At 39.1% G+C, this 19,736-nt stretch overlaps 1 protein-coding gene across 1 annotated transcript in view; it reads left to right on the top strand.

Moving 5' to 3' along the window:
• LOC106882258 (IQ domain-containing protein K) overlaps nucleotides 1-19,445 on the top strand; it is a 51,552-nt gene extending 32,107 nt beyond the window's left edge. The window contains exons 3-7 of the mRNA XM_089351985.1: nucleotides 1,612-1,709; nucleotides 11,143-11,195; nucleotides 14,964-15,041; nucleotides 16,677-16,761; nucleotides 19,070-19,445. Of these exons, the coding sequence (XP_089208111.1) occupies nucleotides 1,612-1,709; nucleotides 11,143-11,195; nucleotides 14,964-15,041; nucleotides 16,677-16,761; nucleotides 19,070-19,237 (482 nt within the window). The 3' untranslated portion in view covers nucleotides 19,238-19,445. The remainder of the gene's footprint in view (nucleotides 1-1,611; nucleotides 1,710-11,142; nucleotides 11,196-14,963; nucleotides 15,042-16,676; nucleotides 16,762-19,069) is intronic.
• The last annotated feature ends 291 nt before the right edge of the window (nucleotides 19,446-19,736 follow it).

Below are 19,736 nucleotides of genomic sequence, written 5' to 3'. Positions count from 1 at the left end.
CAGTTGTAACTTTTCGAGCCTGGTACTTGTTCTGTTGGACTCTTCTAGACGAACTGCTAAGTTACAGGTACAGAAACAAACCAACACTGGTTGTCAAGCTGGTGGAGGTGGAGAAAAGCAAATGCAAATGTACACACACATAGCTCTCTTTCTCTATATCTTTCTGCCTCTTTGTCTTTCTCTCTATATATATATGCACACAAGACTATGTGGTTGAGAAGCAAGCTTCTTACCACTCCACCACGTTTGTACCTATAACAGCAAAAAAAAAAAGAAAAAAGAAAAAAGGGGAAAAAAAATCAAGTGCTACTCATACTCCAAATGCTGGGCCCCATTATCACTGAGAATTTCTCCTGATGGAAGTACACCCTTATCATAACTGGAACTGCATTCCAAAGACTGGCCCTTCTCTTCAACACCAGAAAATATTTCAACAGTCCCCACTGTCCAGCTTTTGATACTTTGCAAAACCCTAGTCAGTCTCACATTGGAATATAACTCCCATATCTAAAATGATGCAGCTGCTATGCACACAGACATTCTTGACTGCATCCAGAGAATGGCTATTTGAGTGATTAACATTTGATCACCAACAGATGCACTCCAGTCTCCAGCCCATATGCACACTGTCTTTTCTATTGCTACTATAATGGTCTCTGTTTCTTGGAGATGGCTGGTCTTGTACTTAACAACTCATGCATCCCTGACTAACTTACCTCTTCACCTCTTATCACCCCCTTCTGTGTCCAACATCCCTGGTTGCACACAGACTACTGTGTCTAGTCCTTTCCTCCCAGAACATCAGCCCCTTGGAATTTCCTCCATGCTGGTCTTTCCTGTAAGTGTTGACATGGAACATTAATAATATCAAACTCACTGGTTTCAGAGCACATGTGAAGATCTTGGGTATTGCTTCTTCCTTTAAACTAATAAGTAAAAAGAAAGAAAGTATAATAATAAGGAATTGGTTATTTTTTTAGGCAGCCCTTATAACAATTCAACTGATAAATAGGAGTGGAACCTGTGGTATTCAGGTAGTCTGAGCAAATGACATTTATTTATAGAGTCTCATGGTAAAACTAGAATGACTGTGACAGCAAGCTTTTAGACTTAAGTCAATGTTGAACCAATAAGGGATACTTTACAAGCTCACCCAGTCTGCTAGAAATAGCAGGCAAATTTTTCCCTAAATCACACTCTATCACCATTTGAGATAAAGAATGGAGTACACATGATAATGTAGTCCTACATAACCATAAAAAGGAGTGGTGACTCTTGTAATGCTTTATACCTTTCCCCTTAGGTATGCTTTTCTCAATCAGGGTTGACCAGGAACTTAACAACAACAAGAAGAGGGAGAGAGTGGGGGAGTAATGAGAGAGAACTGAAGTGATAGAAGCAATAAGGTGACAGAGGTAAATGTAATGGACGTCAGAGAAGGTGATAGACATTAACCGCGTGAGGTTTGTTGGTGATGAGATTCAATAGAAACAGCAACTTATAGTTATGCATCTATAATCCAGCGTCTTAAGCTCCCAGCTATTGTGATGTTTTGATATTTATTTTATTTTTCTTGAACCACTACTGTTTTTGTTTTTATCATGCTTACAGGTGAACCAAGTGAATATCTGCAGTATTATATATTCCCACTGTTGGTTCCTGCATTGACAGAAGTTTTGAGACAGGCCAAACTAGAAAACTGCTTTGTGGTATGTTGTTTGTTTTTCTTTTTAAGTGTCTTGAGAGAAAAAAAAATGGATGTAAGAGGCATCAGATGTAGCATGCAAGAGAGAAGACTGCACTGGTTAGGTCATGGGTTGCATATGGATGAGAACAGCAGCGTAAAGAAGTGCCAATCTCTAACTGTGGAGGGAACCTGTGAATGAAGTAAACCCAGGAAGACATGGGGCGAGGTGGTGCAGTTTGATCATGGGATATTGGGTTTTAGGAAAGTGGGTTATACATCATTAGATGTACACCTAACTTTCCTATATTAAATTAGAAGTGAACTCCAGACTATCAACATAACAACATTTATTTAAGTGGTAAATATATACATCTTTAGCTCTTGTTTGTTGAGACGTCTTCTGTGTGTGTGAGCATGGTTGTTGGGACGTTGGTATGTAGATGTGAGCGAGCTGTCTAGCGTAAGTTCGAAAGATGGAGAGAGACAGCTAAACACGTCCTTGCTCAATTGCTGGCCAGCAAGAAAGAGACAGAATGAAGCGGGAAAGCTTGGTTGTTGAATTCCACGCATGCGTGAGACTACGCATGCGCACGGCGTTACTACAGGGTCAAATGGTGGCAATGACAAGTGACTAAGACCGTTGGTGATTTTCTGTGCTTGAGAAGACACATCAAGTCAAGTGAAATCGTAGTTGTGGCCAGTGCTAGTGATGCATAAAAGACATCCATGCCAGTGATACATAAAGGGTGCACACTACACTCTGTAAAGTAGCTGGGGTTAGGAAGGGAATCCAGCTGTAGAAACTGAGCCAAAACAGCTCGCTGGCTTACAAGTTACAGTCAAAATGCCTAACCCATGCCAGCATGGGAAATAGACACTAAATAATGACGACGATGGTGGTGGTGGTGGTGTTGGCGGCGGCGGCGGCGGTAGTGGTAATGATGATGATGATCCATAAACGCTTTTAAAATTTATATTTTGAATGAGGTGAAATGGCTTTTAGCATGAAAATAATGACTAGACATGGTTATACATTAAAATTCTTTTGCTATTATATATGTAAATGCAGAAAATATTATGTGTATTTTTATACTGTAATATGCAAATGTTTTCATAGACTGGTGACTCATTTCCTGATGCCAAAATACTAAGAAAATGAGCTACTGGCTTACTGAAACATTGTGTATTGAAGCATGACACTACCAACAACATTTTCTGCATTTCTTCTCATGTGATGTGGCACAGAATCTGCACTTTAACCTACCTTCTGCTGTAATGTTTGAATTCACAGAGTGTAGGACAGGAGTCTAATGTGGAACCAGTTCGCTAGCCTGAATGTCTCTAGTAATGTGTCAAGCATGCTAACAAACAACTCAGTACACACACACACACACACACACACACACACACACAACTCAACACACTCACACACACACACAACTCAACACACACACACACACACACACACACACACACACACACTTGACTCCATTCTCTCTCTGTCTACCAAATCCGTTCACAAAGCTTTGGTCAATCAGGGGCTATTGTAGAAGACACCTGTCCAAGTTGCCATGCAGTGGGACTGAACTTGAAACCATGTGATTGGGAAATGAGCTTTTTAACCACACCTCTATGTCTGCTCCTCTGTATCTATGTATGTATGTATGTATGTATGTATGTATGTATGTATGTATGTGTGTATGTATGTATGTAATTGATTTCAATTCTTGGCACAAGGCCAGCAATTATGGGAGAGGAGTAAGTCACTTACATTGACCCCAGGGCTTAGCTGGTACTTATTTTATTCATCCTGAAATGATGAAAGGCAAAACCGACCCCAGCGGAATTTGATCTCAGAATGTGAAGATGGATGAAATGCCACTAAGCATTTGGCCTGGCTTGCTAATGATTCTCCCAGTTCACCACCTAATGAGTGTATGTAGTTGCAAAGGATTTCAGTCTAAAACAATAATTAGCCCATCAATTACATTAAGGAGGTTTAACCTAGGATAACACGGGATGTTCTATTTCTTTCTTTTAATGTTTAAAATCTGAAGTGAGTTGTTTGAACACAAATACAGAGAAACAGAACTAAATATTGGTTATGAATTTTGGCACAAGGCTAGCAGTTTTGGGGAGGGGTAAGTTGATTACATCAACCCCAGTATGCAACTGGTACTTATTTTATTGACCTCCAAAAGGGTTAAACGTAAAGTTGACCACGGTGGAATTTGAACTCAGAATGTAAAGATGGACAAAATACCACAAGGTATTTTTCCCATCGTGCTAATGATTCTGTCAGCTCACTGCCTTAAAATGGAACTGAATATTAGTTTCAAATTTTGGTACATGACCAGCAATTTCGGGTGCAGGAGTTAAAGTTGATTACATCAACCCCTGTACACAACTGGTACTTATTTTTATCAACCCCGAAAGGACCTCAGTGGAATTTGAACTCATAAATGTAAAGATGGACAAAATGCCATGAAGCATTTTACCTGGTGTGCTAATGATTCTGCCAGCTCACCACCTTAAAATGGAACTAAATATTGATTTCAAATTTTGGCACATGGCCAGCAATTTCAAAGGAGTGGGTGAAGTCAATTACATTGACTCCCAGTGCTTGACTGGTACTTATTTTTATCAACCCTGAAAGGATGAAAGACAAAGTCAATCTCGGTGGAATCTGAACTCAGAATATAAGAACAGACAAAATGCTGTTAATGTTTTGCCTGGTGTGCTATTAGTTCTGTGAATTTTCTACCACCACAGTGGTAGGGGGGCTCTGAAAGGGGTCTCAGGCAGTAGTGTCCCTGCCTTCCTGAGCTAGTTTACTATCACATTTCTTAAAAATCATGGTCGAGGCCTTGGTCTCAGGACCACTCATGTTTAGGAACTGAGGTTGGGGGTAAGCAAGGGCATGCTCTCTATAGAAAATCCAGCTCCAAAAAAGCCTCATGATAGCAAAGGAGAATGCTATGGCATTGAGGTAGATCTGGTCACCCCTGTTAACGGGGACAAAGCCCAGATTTAAAACACTGGATGATGATGATGATGATGACAGTACCTTGCATGTAATAAATATTATTATCTCACTAATTATCCTTCTCTTTTAAGGGAAGCTAGTGGGGAGTAAAGTAAATATTTATGACATTATGAATACCTTCGATACCTTAAATTGGCTTATATCATGCAAATTAACTATTGATCTCACTGGACAAGGCACTCAGCCAAATTTTGTAGAGAGGGAGGAGAAAATAACAGTTTGTTTGTGTTAACTTCCTGTATGCTCCTGTCACTTATTTCATTGAAGCTCTTTCACTTTACCCCCGGAGGGGTGAAAAGTAGAACTAACCCCCCACTGGTAGTTGTTAGCTTGGTGCTGTATGTTATAGCCACTTACAGTATCAGTTTAATTATTGATATCTCTTAACTAGGCATGGAGCCAATTTTTTATCTTTTTTTTTATTTCTTTTATTTTTTACGAAAGGAGGCATGTAATTGATTCAATTAACCTTGGAGTGGAAATATATTGAAATGACAGATAAAGGTTGTCATTCTGGTACGTGAGTTCAAATCTTGACTTTGGCAGAGTTTAAACTCATAAATATGTAGGAGAGTAGATTGTTTTTATTACTTTGTCAGGAGGAAGAGCCGTGTCCATGAGGAAGAACAGTATTCCTTCTCAGGGCTCCAAAGAGAGAAGGAAGGAGGGAGAGGGAGCAAGAGAGAGAAGGGGAGAGAGGGAGGGAGGAAAGGAAAGAGAGGAGGGGAAAGAGAGAGGAGGTAGGGAGAGAGGTAGGGAAAGAAAAAGGTGAGGAGAGAGGGAAAGCGGGCAAGAGAGGGAGAGGGGGAGCAGGCAAGGGAAGGAGAGGAGGGAGAAAGAGAGAGAGAGAGAGAGAGAGAGAGAGAGAAGGAGGGAGGGAGAGATAAAGGTAAGGAGGGGGAGAGAAAGTGAGAGAGAGAGGGTAGTGAGGGAGAGAAAGAAAAAGAGAGGGAAAAAGAGGGAGAGAGGTAGGGAAAGAAAGGCAGGGAAAGTAGTTAGGGAGAGAAACAGAGAAGAAGGGTGCAAGGGATGGAAAGGGAGGGTGAAAATGATCCTTAAACCAGGGCCTGACCTGAATAATTGCAACAGAGTAGATGGACATTGTTAAGGGCTCCCAAAGACCAGATGGTGGTGGTAGTGGTGGTTGGTGTTAAGCTGGGTGGTGGATTAAGCTTACCCCCCCCCCCAAGTAGTCCACGGTGGGATTTGAACTCAGAACTCAAAGAGACAGAGCAAATACCACAAAGCATCCCATCCAAAGTGGAGATGTATGGTTAAGTGGTCAGGGTATTTAACCCATGATTGTAAGAATGTGGTTTCGATTCCTGGACTGGCCAATGCATTGTGTTCTTGAGCAAAACACTTCATTTCACATTGCTCCAGTACACTCTGCTGGCAGAAATTAGTAATCCTGTGACAGACCAGCATCCTGTCCAGGGAGAAATATATATATCCCAGGGAAACCAGGAAACCAGCCCTATGTCCCCTACGGAGTAGTGTGAACTAACCATCCCATCCAGTGTTTTAACAATGTTACTAGACTCACCAGCTTAGAAGAGTACTTTATTTTATTGACCCTGAGTGGATGGGTTACAAGGTAGACTGGGAGTGGGATTTGAACTCAGAATGCAATGAACCAGAATAACACAAGGTATTTCGTACAATGCACTCTAATGACTTTGCCAATTAGCCACCTTAGCTGTGTAATAAGAAGTTTGCTTCCCAACCATATGGTTCTTGGTTCAGCCCCACTGTATGGCACTTTGTGCAAGTGTCTCTACTATAGCCTTAGGATGGCCAAAGCCTTGTGAGTGGATTTGGTAGACGGAAACTGAAAGAAGCTTGTTATATGTGTGTGTGTGGATTGTTCCCCACCACTGCTTGACAACTAGTGTTGGTGTGTTTATCTCCCCATAAATTAGCAGTTTGGCAAAAAAAGATTGATTGAGTAAGCACCAAGTTTAAAAAAAAAAGTACTGGGTTGATTCCTTCAACAAAAAACTCTTCAAGGCAGTGCCCCAGCATGGTCACAGTTCAATGACTGAAACAAGTAAAAGAATAAACTCAATACTGTATTGCATTTAATATGGGTCATTATACCATCACAGCCATCTCTACTGCATTTGCCCTCATTAGATATTGACTTCTTTCAATTTTCTACATGACCAAATATTTTTATAGTACCTGAAAGGGTGGAGTTACAATCAACTGAAATTAACTCCCTAAACTCAGTAGGATTTGAACCTGAAACACAGAGGGGCAAAAATGGATCTTGTTCAAAATGGGGGCACCAGTTTTCATTTATGTTTTATGTAGTGTTTTTGGTACCGAAAGACTTTCAAACTTCATATACTTATCTATTTTGTGTTATAGAACAGAAAAAAATTTTTGTATTCGAATTTATTTCATGTAAAAAATTGTCTTATTTCGATAATTTCTACTAATCACTGACGTCTATTCAGTTGAAAACAGTTAGCGCTGTAACGGTGTATATCGTATTAATCCCCTAACCCTAACCCTAACCCTAACTAGACTGTTAACCCTAACCCTAACCCTAACCCTAAAACTAACCCTAACTCTAGAATCTGAACTCTAAAATTGTTACACACATAGATACGCACAGCGTAATTTATTATATAAACAATATATGCGTATAAATTACGATTAAACCGGATGAAATATGTCACAGGGAATAACATTTTTATGACCGCTCAGCAGTAATTCTATTCAGCTGAATAGACGTCAGTGATTGGTTGAAATTACAGAAATACGACAACTTCAACATGGAATAACTTGCGATGTACGTTTTTTTGTTAAGAAGACTAAGAGTAAAAGATGTTTTATATGACACATTCTACCAGTGTCCCAAGTTTCAAAGTGTTTCGTTAGTGTTTCCTTAAGAAAATACTGGTGCCCCCGTTTTGAACTAGATCCGCAAAAATAAATACTGCAATGCATGTAGTTCGACACTCAACTCTGTCAGTTATCTCCACTGCGATTGCATCAGTCATATTGATTTCCTTGGACTTGGCGTTAGACCAATGTTTGCTGTATCATCTCCATCATCCCTCCTCCACCTCACACAAGTTAAATATTAACATCACAATAATTATTCACACCAATTTTTTGTTTTTGTTTTTCCACGATACCACGTGAGAAGAATATAGAAGAATATTCCAGTTATTTTATTTCTATTTTACATTCATTTATTTTTCAGTTTCATTTTTTTAATTTTATTTTCCCTGACAATAGCCTGAATTGGTATTGATTTTGCTAACCTACCAGGAAGTTATTAAATATCGATTGATTTTTGACTACGCACTGGGCCAGTTTTTATTAGGGAGAAAGAGATGTAGCCAATTGAATTAATTTTAGTGTACTACTGGTACTTGTTTTGTTGTTCTCAGGAGGAACAGAAAGGTAATGTGCCTCCCTGCTGTAACTTAACTGAAATGGTGGAAACCTATGTAATACTGAAGTGTTTTTAGACTGAGATTTATGGGGTCACTTTCAACATTCTTAAGGAATTGTATAACATTGGGTACAATTGTATAACATTAGATATAAGACTAAGATTTGTGGAAACAACTAGACTAGTTTTTATTCTTCTTAGACCTTCATCAGAGAAACACTGTCCATCTTTTGTTCACAGAAACATTATTAGTTTATAAGCATTTAGAATCTTGCCTTGGCATTGCATGTTAGTTGTAAAATGAATGTCATTGTCATAGAAGTGGTATCCACTTCTAATCTTCCTTGAAAATACATCTGGTCGTGATGAAATGTTACCTTTCTTGGAAACGGGTGAGGGCTGGTGACAAGAGGACCATCTAGCCATTGAATATCTCCTTCAACAAATTCTTTCAGCCCCATGCAAGCATGGAAAAGGAGGATGAACATTAAAATGATGATGTTGATGACACATGTATACTAATAGGACATAGTTCAACTGGTTTGACAACATGATAAATCAATTAATTAATGCATTTTTTTGGATGATTTATGATGTAATGAAATGTGTACATTTTTGTTTTTTTGGTGGGTAAAAATATATTTTTAGCCTGATTGTGAAAAGTAACCACAACATGTTTACTCAATGTTTTTTTTTTTATATATTTTCATGAGCAGAAAAAAAAATGGGCTCAATCCGACTTAGTTTCTAGTCATCTGAGAAAGATTATCCATCTTCTGTCTAGAGAAAAATTAGCAACTTATAGCTATTAATAGTGTACACAAATTCAGACACTGTTAATCTGGCCTGTCTAATTCATATGACATTAGATACACTGACAACATTGTCAATAGGCAATTAGTAATGCTCTAATAATTTCATTATAATTAATATGATCATTATAACATCTGTTGCTCTGTTGATTGGTGGCTCATCTATATTCGTAAAATATCTGATTGTATATAGTTTCATACAACTAATCATGAATATCCAAACCTCTATCTATGTTTCTTCAAATAAAATAGTGTCTTGTTTAATATATATTCACTTTTTCCCTGATATCGGTGTTATAGAATGAGACACATGGATATCTCAACATACTAAATCCTGTATAATCATTGTATATTGTATCCTATATAAGCATTTCATACTGTAATGATCAAATCACATCATAGTGTGGGTCTCATTAGACCATAAAAGTAAACAGTGGAGGTGTGTGGCTTAGTGGTTTGGGTGTTGGACTCATGATCTTAAGATTATGGTTTCGATTCTTGGACTGGGCAATGTGTTGTGTTTTTGAGCAAAACACTTCATTTCATGCTACTCCAATCCATTCAACTGGCAAAAATGAGTAAACCTGTGACGGACTGGTGTCCTGTACAGGTGGGCAATCTATATGCCATGGAACTGGGAAACTAGCCCTCATGTGTCAGCATGACCCCAAAAGGTAACTTTACCTTTATAGATGTAAACAACAGTGGATTAGATTTTATATAACAATGGGTGCACATTTAACCCATTGACATTTAAACCCGCCATATCTGGCTCAAATATTGTCTCTGTTTTATGTTTAACTTGATCAGATTTGGTCTCTCAAGCCTATCTGGCAATGTCTTTCTAAAAATAATCAGTCACATTATTGACATCTTGAAGCCAAGAGATAATGTGTGATTAATTGAAAACAATGTGAATAAATAAGCATTACATTTGACTGAGTAACCAGAATGCTAAAGGGTTGATAATATCTGAGAGCAGTGTTTCTCATGTGAAGGTGTTAGGATCACAGTCATTAGTTCATAGGCTCAATTACTGGGTCAAGCAGTGTGATGTGTCTCTGAGCAAAGCACTTCATTTTATGTTGTTCTTATGCACTCAACTTAAAATGAATGCCAATTGCCCCTAGAGTTAAATCTATGATAGACTGGCATCCTATCAATGGGAGGTCCTGCACTCTCAGCCTAAATGCCATGAAAATATGAACAATCCCCTGCCTTATGAGCCAGTTGGTTTGAGACAGTTGGCTTTAGTGTTTCTTATAAAAAGACAGGGCTGTGAGGATTGAAAAGTCACATAGCCAAATTGCTATATTTAATATTAAGCTGGCTTACAAACAGGCTGTAACTTAAGACAGTATCATCATTATAATCATTATCACTTAATGTCTGTTTTCCATGCTGGCATGGGTTGGATAGTTTGACAAGAGCTGACTAGGCAGAAAACTGCACCAGGCTTCACTGTTTTGGCAGGGTTTTTACATGCCAAAACAGATCTTGCTGGTGTTGGTGACATGTAAAAAGCATTCAGTTGACTTCATAAGGTGGTTGGTGTTAGGAAGGGCATCCAGCTGTGTGTCTTAGAAATATAATGCAGCCTTAGAGACCTACTGTGGTCTTTGAAATACAACAAAGTTTTAGGAATCCACAGTAGTCTTTGGAACATATTTTTATCATAAATGAATATTTATCATTATCAGAACTACATAATGCCCCTATGAATTCTTCAACCAGCTGCTAAATCTTAAATCTTACCCTACTATCTTAAATAAAGGAAACAGGCTTTAAGGGTGTTGCAGAAGGCCTGGTTGCAGATTCAATCTTCCAAGTTCTTTTACAGGGCTTAGAAAAACTGAAGGATGACTACAATAAGTGTGTGAGTCTGAGCGGGGAATATGTTGAATAAAATCATAATTAACTGATCCTCCTGTATTTTCTTTTACCCAAACTCAGGAACTGTTCAGCACTCCCTTGTAGTCCTTGATATATACAAGTTAGCAGAATGGTTACAGCTGGAACACCTTTTATCATAAGCTTTTATCATTTATCAGGTCAGACCTGGAGCCTGAACAACAACTTGATTCAAGTCCAAATTCTTAATAGTTCTTAAACATTTAAACACAGTTTTGCTAACAGTTATTAATTTTTATATACAATACTTTTATTCTTCCTTTTCTTCTTTTAGAGGAAAAAAACCAAATTTAACTGTGCAGATTTCCTGACAGAATATCTGTATAAGTAAGTTAATTCAGATTTTAAGCTTGGCCAAACAGTTACTGTATTTTCATGTGTAATAGACATTTTTTTTTAATGTAAAAAAAATGATCGTGTGACTTCTGCAATGTTGATTTTTCAGCCAGTGTACTTTTATAGCTTACACCATTGAAGTTCAAAGGTCATTTACGAATTTGCGTTATATAATTGTTTAGGATGCATGAACAATTTCAAATGTATTTTATACAACAGTTATACATCTGATTAAACTCCCTTTTCCCTATATTATATTATTAAAGGTAGGTCAGTGCATATTATACATGAAAGATATCTTCTCCCAGATTCCATTGACCATAATTATGGGTGTGCATTATTTACGAGTACATATTATAAATGGTAAAAAAAGCCAAACTTACTGTCATTGATTTGGTTTCCATGCCCATCCTCATCTATGGACATAAATGTTGAGTAATGAATTAAAAAAAAAAAGGTAAAGTTATGTTTTTGAGTCATGCCAACTCATAAGGGCTGGTTTCCTGGTTTCCATGGTGTATATATTCCCCACCTGGACAGGACACCAGTCTGTCGCAGGATTGCTCATTTTTGCCAGCTGAGTGGACTGGAGCAATGCGAAATGAAGTGTTTTGCTCAAGAACACAATGCACTGCCTGGTTCAGGAATTGCAACCACACTCTTACAATCTTGAGTCCAACTAGGGTAATGACTGAAAGTGTATGATTATAAATATAAGTGGCCAAAACGGGGTTCCTCCAAAGGATCACTCAGCAGGGTGCTTAGATCGAAGATCAGAAAGTCTCTCCAGGTCGAGATACTACTCCTCTCCATTGAGTGATCACAGCTCTGGTACTACAGACATGGAATTAAATTGTCACAGGAAAGAATTGCAAGACAGATTCAAGATGAGCTTACTGGCAGAAGACGACGAGGTAGACTGATGATGTGGTGATTGAATAATATATCCATAGTCTTAGTTGGTTACACTTAGGAATCCAACCAGAAAGTGTAATGAGAGATGCTTCGAATAAAATCGTATGGAGGAGGTGCCTGAGGACTCTACCCACCCATGACCATCCCAAGAATAATGAGTGGAGAAGACGAATGGGTATTATACATGAATAGATATAGTATTTTTTCAAAGAGTTATCTGTTTTAACCAAGTGTTGAAAAGCAGTATTGCAGTATTATGCAATGGCTTCTGTTAAGTGGTGGAGTTGTTTGGTGTTGCAAGCTCATTCTTTCAAAAGCATTCTTTCTAACTACTTCTATACATTTTGGCTCCTGAGCCATTGCTGCAGAAGCTGGAGTCGTTGAGGTCCATTGCTCGAACGGGGACAGTGAAGCATTATGTCAACATGCACAGATGACATCAGCATCATGGTGTTAGACACATTAGATATCAAGGTGGGCAGCACTGGTGGGCTTGCAGCTTGGCACCTGAAAGTGTAATCTGTCACTGAACGGATTCTCTAGTTAAAGTGCTCAGGATATGGTTCAGTCCAGAAACCCTGGTGCACAGGAACTGGAATGTGGTTATGAAGAAGGCAGTCAGGTTCACTCAGAGATGGGCTCAGAGGAAGCTAGCTACACCTGAATGGTCACAACAGTAGAGGCAAACACCTATATTGCTTCTCTAATTTATTATCTCCTGATCTTTGTGGCTTGTCTCACGCCATTTCTAACCAAATTGAATCATCTACTCTTCCATTTCTTATGGGAAGGCAAGATTTCATTTATCAAATAGTCAGTCTATTGCCAGCATTCTCTGTATGAAGGGGTTGGGATGCTATAGTCCATTAGATGTAAGTAGGTATTGAGGCCCATTAATCTGCAGAGATTTTGAGATGATGTGCATGAGAAGGGGGTCAGGGGTCACCATTTGTGAAGCACATTCTCACACAGTAGATCTCTTTGATTCACAGATGCATTGGATTTGCACATTTTGCACCTCCTCACAATCAGAGCAAGGTTGACATAGAAAGTAGACTTTGTGTGCAGTAGATGTACAGAAGCAATAAACTTGGGAAGTAGATTCTCTCAAATGCCTAGGAGGTTTCCTAAAGTTAGTAGTCAGTTTCTTATTACTTTATTGCCCACAAGGGGCTAAACACAGAGGGGACAAACAAGGACAGACAAATGGATTAAGTCGATTACATCGACCCCAGTGCATAACTGGTACTTAATTTATCGACCCCGAAAGGATGAAAGGCAAAGTTGACCTCAGCGGAATTTGAACTCAAAATGTAACTGCAGACGAAATACTGCTAAGCATTTTGCCCGGTGTGCTAACGTTTCTACCTGCTCACCGCCTTAGTTAGTAGATAGTTTATGTTACCAAAGTGACCTAATTAGCAAGGGAGGAAGCTGTTCTAAAAAGTATAATTGCTAGAATAAGAATAGGCTGGCAAAAGTTCAGGGAATTATGTCCACTTTTGGTAAGAAATATTCTCTCCCTCAGAGTAAGAGGCGGAGTTCATTATGCTTGTGTATGAACAGTAATGGTAGTGAGAGATAAGCCTTGAAAGCAGAGGACATAAGAAGACTAGAAAGGAATGAAACTAATATGCTCTAATGAAGAGAAATGCCTTGTAGTATTTATTCCAGATTCCTTTTGTTCCAAGTTCAAATCCTGCCAAGGTCAATGCTGCTTTTCATCCCCACCAGGTCAATAAAACACCTGTCAAGTGCTGGGGTCAAGCATATCAACAAATCCCTTCCCATCAAAAATCATTGACCTTTTGTCTAAATTAGAAACTACTGTTGTTGCTCTTCTTCTTCTTCTTCTTCTTCTTCTTCTTCTTCTTCTTCTTCTTCTTCTTCTTCTTCTTCTTCTTCTTCTTCTTCTTCTTCTTCTTCTTCTCATCATCATCATCATCATCATCGTTATATTAAGGTGGCAAGCTGGACGGAATGTTTAGCAGTATTTTGCCTGTCCGCTATGTTCTGAGTTCAGATTCCGTCAAGGTCAACTTTACTTTTCATCCTTTTGGGGGTCGATAAAATATGTACCAGTTGAACACTGGGGTCGATGTAATTGACTCATCCCCTCCCCCAAATCTGCTACCCTTGTAGCAAAATTTGAAACCATTCTTCTTCTTCTTCTTCTTCTTCTTCTTCTTCTTCTTCTTATTATTATTATTATTATTATTATTATTATTATTGTTATTATTATTTATTCCTCTTCTTCTTTCAATTTTGTTTCCATTTCTTGCTGAGTGTCTTCTCGACACCCAGGGCAAAGAAATCCACTGTATACATTGATAAGCCACGGATCTACTCTGAGTATGTTTTTCTGAATAAGAGTAAAGAAACTGGAAGATGGCACTTCCCATGCTGAGTAATCTAGAACTTTTGCATGGGGTTTATCTTGAGTTACCCTTAGTGGACTGCCCCACTATTAGAGATTCTATTTATTTATTTATTTATTTATTATTTATTCCTCTAACTTCTGTTCATATATCCTTTGTTATATCCTTTAATGTTGTAGCGCCTCCCTTTGATCGATGTAAACCCTACCCGGTTTTTGTGTGGTACCTCATTGTTTGATATTGTTCTCCATGTCTAGGGCCCTGGGAGTCAATAAAAGAAATCATCATCATCATCATCACCATTATTATTATTATTATTATTATTATTATTATTATTATTATTATTGCTGTTGTTATCATCATCATCATCATCATCATCATCATCATCATCATCATCATCATTATTATTATTATTATTATTAATGTTGTTGTTGTTGTTATTATTATCTTTATTTCATATTTCTAGGAACAATCCAAATTATAATGATCGGCAGGACATTACTTTGTGGGATATTCCATTTGTTAAGGAATGGCTTAAAGACCAGTAAATATCAAATCTTATTTTTATAGTAATCTTTTTATTGTTGTAACTATTATTGTTGTGTCCTGTATTCTTTTCGGCATATCCCAGCATGTAACCTTGGAATTTAGTTAACAAGGCTGACAAAGGATTCACTGCCAGTACAAATAGCATTACAGATAGGCTATCACCCTGGAATATGCCTGTTGATAGCTTAATTCTGTTTGAAAATAGGTGTATGTATGTATGTATGCATGTATGTATGCATGCATGCATATGTGTGTGTGCATGTGTGTGTATGTGTGTATGTGTGTGTATGTGTGTGTGTGTGTGTATGTGTGTGCTACTTCACTGTCAAATCCTTCTCAGATCACACATACCAGTTTAAAGATTGGAAGGATGCATATTGGATAACGTAATCCTAAATAAGTCAAAAAAGAAGAACGATTAAGCAGCTAGGGCTGGGAAGCTTTTTGACCATAGGTCTGCTGAATCTCTGCTCTCTCCTCCTCCCTCTCTCCTCCTCCCTCTCTCCTCCTCCCTCTCTCCTCCTCCCTCTCTCCTCCTCCCTCTCTCCTCCTCCCTCTCTCCTCCTCCCTCTCTCCTCCTCCCTCTCTCCTCCTCCCTCTCTCCTCCTCCCTCTCTCCTCCTCCCTCTCTCCTCCTCCCTCTCTCCTCCTCCCTCTCTCCTCCTCCCTCTCTCCTCCTCCCTCTCTCCTCCTCCCTCTCTCCTCCTCCCCCTCTCCTCCTCCTCCCTCTCTCCTCCTCAGACCAGACCTGATTCAGCAGACCTATGGTCAAAAAGCTTCCCAGCCCTAGCTGCTTAATCGTTCTTTTTTTTTGACTTATTTAGGATTACGTTATCCAATATGCATCCTTCCAATCTTTAAACTGGTATGTGTGATCTGAGAAGGATTTGGCTGTAATTTCAAAGAGGTGAAAGTACCACAGAAAGGCCCCTTCATTTGATGATGACAGTGAGATGGTAACGGTGGTGGTGGTGGTGGTAGTCATGGTGATGATGTAATGATGATGATGATGATGACTACAGTGATGACAATGACAATGATGATGACAACGATAATGATGATGATGATGTGATGGTGGTGGTGGCAGTGATGTAGGTGATACTGATGTTAATGATGATAATGATGGTGTTGTAGGTGGTGGTGATGTTGAATTTAGTAAAAGTGTTTGTGATTATGGTGGTGGTGGTGGTGGTGAAGGTGGTGGTGGTGGTGATGGTGGTGGTGGTGATGTAGGTGGTGGTGGTGGTGGTGGTGGTGGTGGTGGTGGTGGTAGTGGTGGTGATGTAGGTGGTGGTGGTGGTGGTGATGTAGGTGGTGGTGGTGGTGGTGGTGGTGGTGATGTAGGTGGTAGTGGTGGTGGTGGGGGTGATGGTGGTGGTGGTGGTGGTGTTGATGGTGGTGGTGGTGATGGTGGTGGTGGTGGTGGTGATGGTGGTAGTGGTGGTGGTGGTGGTGGTGATGGTGGTGATGGTGGTGGTGGTGGGTGGGGGTGTTGGTGGTGGTGATGGTGGTGGGGAAGGTGATAGGGGTAATGATGATAGTTGTTGGGATGGTGTTGTTTACATGTTTGCCTCTTGTTTTTCTCCTCCCTGTCTGACACCAGTTCTGATCTGTTCTCAATCTCATCTCAGTTCCAGAGTACCATTACCAAAATCTTTGCTATGGAGTGACGAAGAGGCATGTATTGTGATACAGTCATTTTGGCGAGGATATAAGGTATTTTATCAATTCCTACAATATTACAATTATCATAAATACCATTATAACCATTATGTGTGTGTGTGTGAATATAGTATCTTTGCAGTTATATCATCATCATCATCATCATCATCATCATCATCATCATCATCGTTTAACGTCCGCTTTCCATGCTAGCATGGGTTGGACGATTTGACTGAGGACTGGTGAAACCGGATGGCAACACCAGGCTCCAATCTAATTTGGCAGAGTTTCTACAGCTGGATGCCCTTCCTAACGCCAACCACTCAGAGAGTGTAGTGGGTGCTTTTACGTGTCACCCGCACGAAAACGGCCACGCTCGAAATGGTGTCTTTTATGTGCCACCCGCACAAGAGCCAGTCCAGGGGCACTGGCAACGATCTCGCTCGAAAATCCTACGGGAGCCAGTCAGGCGGTACTGGCAACGGCCACGCTCAAAATGGTGCATCTCATGTGCCACCCGCACAAGAACCAGTCCAGGGGCACTGGCAACGATCTTACTTGGCTTGCCGGGTCTTCTCACGCACAGCACATTTCCAAAGGTCTCGGTCAGTAGTCATCGCCTCGGTGAGGCCCAATGTATATATATATATATATATATATATATGCATATATTTATATACACACATACACACACACACCATATATATATGCATATATGTATACACACACATACACACACACACCACACACACACACATGAATGTGTGTGTGTGTATATGAATGTTTGTGTATATGTATGTTTGCTGTGTGACCGTGTATGTGTTTACTCTAGTCTCAGCAGTCAGTGTCATTTATATTGTATCTTCTTTGACTTAGTGGTTTGACAAATAGGCATTAATAAAATAAGTACCAGAGTGAAATAAGTACTAAGGTCGATAGCAATAACCCAGTATTTATTTCAACTAAATTCTTCAAGGTAGTATGGCTGCAGTCTAATGACTGAAACCAGCACAAGAAATATATTTTCAGTCAAGGTTATATTTAAACAAGATTCATATAAAAGTTTCAGAGTTCTTTCTATCATTTGTTATCATACTTTTATATTTAGTTTGTCAAGTTATATTATTTCCAAGAGGATATAGTGTTACATATCTTTTATGGGTTGTACTAATACTTCCACTCTGCTCAAATATCAACCAGTTTGATAGTTTTCATTTCTCTACATCAGCATCCATGAATTTTAGTCCAACATTGAGCCAACAAACACCCAAATCACAAATCTTATTTCTTTCATCCTCTGCATCCAGTCCAACTCTTCTGCTGTGGTGCATTCTATATTCCACCTCTTTCCCACTCGCTTCTTTCATCTGGATATCAGCCTCAAAGACTTCCATTTACCTTGGCTCAAAGTATCATTGCTCTAAATTCCTATGTTGTTTCCATCTTTCTTCAAACACTTTCAAACAGTGAAAAGTTCTTTGATTATCTCATATCCACACCTTTGTTGTCGTTATTCTCAGTGACTTCAATGCTCATAGCTCTTCTTAACTCTCACACTCCTCTCAGACTGGTACCGTTGCTAAATGATTTGCTATTATGAACTAATTACACCATTTAGTTAGTATCTTCATTAGATGACACTTTGCTGGTTAATGCTATCATGACAAATATCAGGTAATATCAGAGGTTATAAGGCAGTGAGCTGGCAGAATCGTTAGCATGCCGGGTGAAATGCTTAGTGGTATTTCGTCTGTTTTCATGTTCTGAGTTCAAATTTCACCGAGGTTGACTTTGCCTTTCATCCTTTTGGGGTCAATAAATTAAGTACTAGTTGTGTACTGGGGTCAATTTAATCGACTGGCCCCTCCCCCAAAATTTTGGGTCTTGTGCATAGAATAGAAAAGAATTTCAGATGTTATATTTTGGATACTTCTGCACCCTGTGCTGGCATCAACTACACTTGAATGGTGGTTTTTGCATGCCACTAGCATGGGAGCCAGTCAGGCAGCACTGGTAATGACCACGCTCAAATGGTGCTTTTTATGTGTCACTAGCATGGGAGCCAGTCAGGCAGCACTGGCAATGACCACGCTCAAATGGTGCTTTTTATGTGTCACTAGCATGGGAGCCAGTCAGGCAGCACTGGCAATGACCACGCTCAAATGGTGCTTTTTATGTGTCACTAGCATGGGAAGCCAGTCAGGCGGCACTGGTAATGATGCGTTTGATAATTATGGATTTCACTGATTATGGATTTTTGTCATGTATGATTAAGAACTCATTATGTAGAGAATATCTCAATTTGTAACAGTTTAAAAAAATGACAACACTTCTATTTCATTTATATTTCCACCTGCCACAGGTACGCTGTCAGCCTGAAATTCAAGAACTACGACGATGGCAGTGGGACTGGAAAGAAGAGAACAGAGGAATACGGCTACAAGTTAATGAATTTTGGAACAAGAAAATGCCTAACTATCATCCTGGAACAGAAAGTGAAGAAAATATTTCATCCTCCAGTATTCAATAACTTTGAGGAAACATACGACAGAAATGAATGAAGTTTTTGGTGGATGGGAGACATTGTACATCATTTCTTTGATGGAATGTGTAACATTCATTTCATACAAAGAATGTGGATATAATGTAAGCATAGTGATAACAGTGGAAAAATAACAATTTGAGGCATTTATATATAAGTGAATTATAAAGTATTAAACCTTAAATCTTTAATCTTTTATCTGTTATTTGTTTCAATCATTTGACTGCAGCCATGCTGGAGTACTGCCTTGAATGGTTTTAGTTAAGCAAATTGACCACAGTATTTATTTTTTAAAGCCTGGTAGTTATTCTGTCAATTTCCTTGCTGAACTGCTAAGTTATGGGGGATGTAAGCAAACCAACACTGGTTGTCAACAAGTAGTGGTGGGTACAAATGCAATAACACACACATGTACATACACATATATAATTATATATATATATATATTTCAAAGGTTGAATAGGAAAGCTTGAAAGAAACATAACGG

Source organism: Octopus bimaculoides, chromosome 5 (assembly GCF_046866305.1).
Source record: "Octopus bimaculoides isolate indiv1 chromosome 5, ASM4686630v1, whole genome shotgun sequence".
Classification (NCBI taxonomy): Eukaryota; Metazoa; Mollusca; class Cephalopoda; order Octopoda; family Octopodidae; genus Octopus; species Octopus bimaculoides.
The sequence above is the reverse complement of the archived record's forward strand: the minus strand, read 5'-3'. Positions and strand labels throughout refer to the sequence as shown.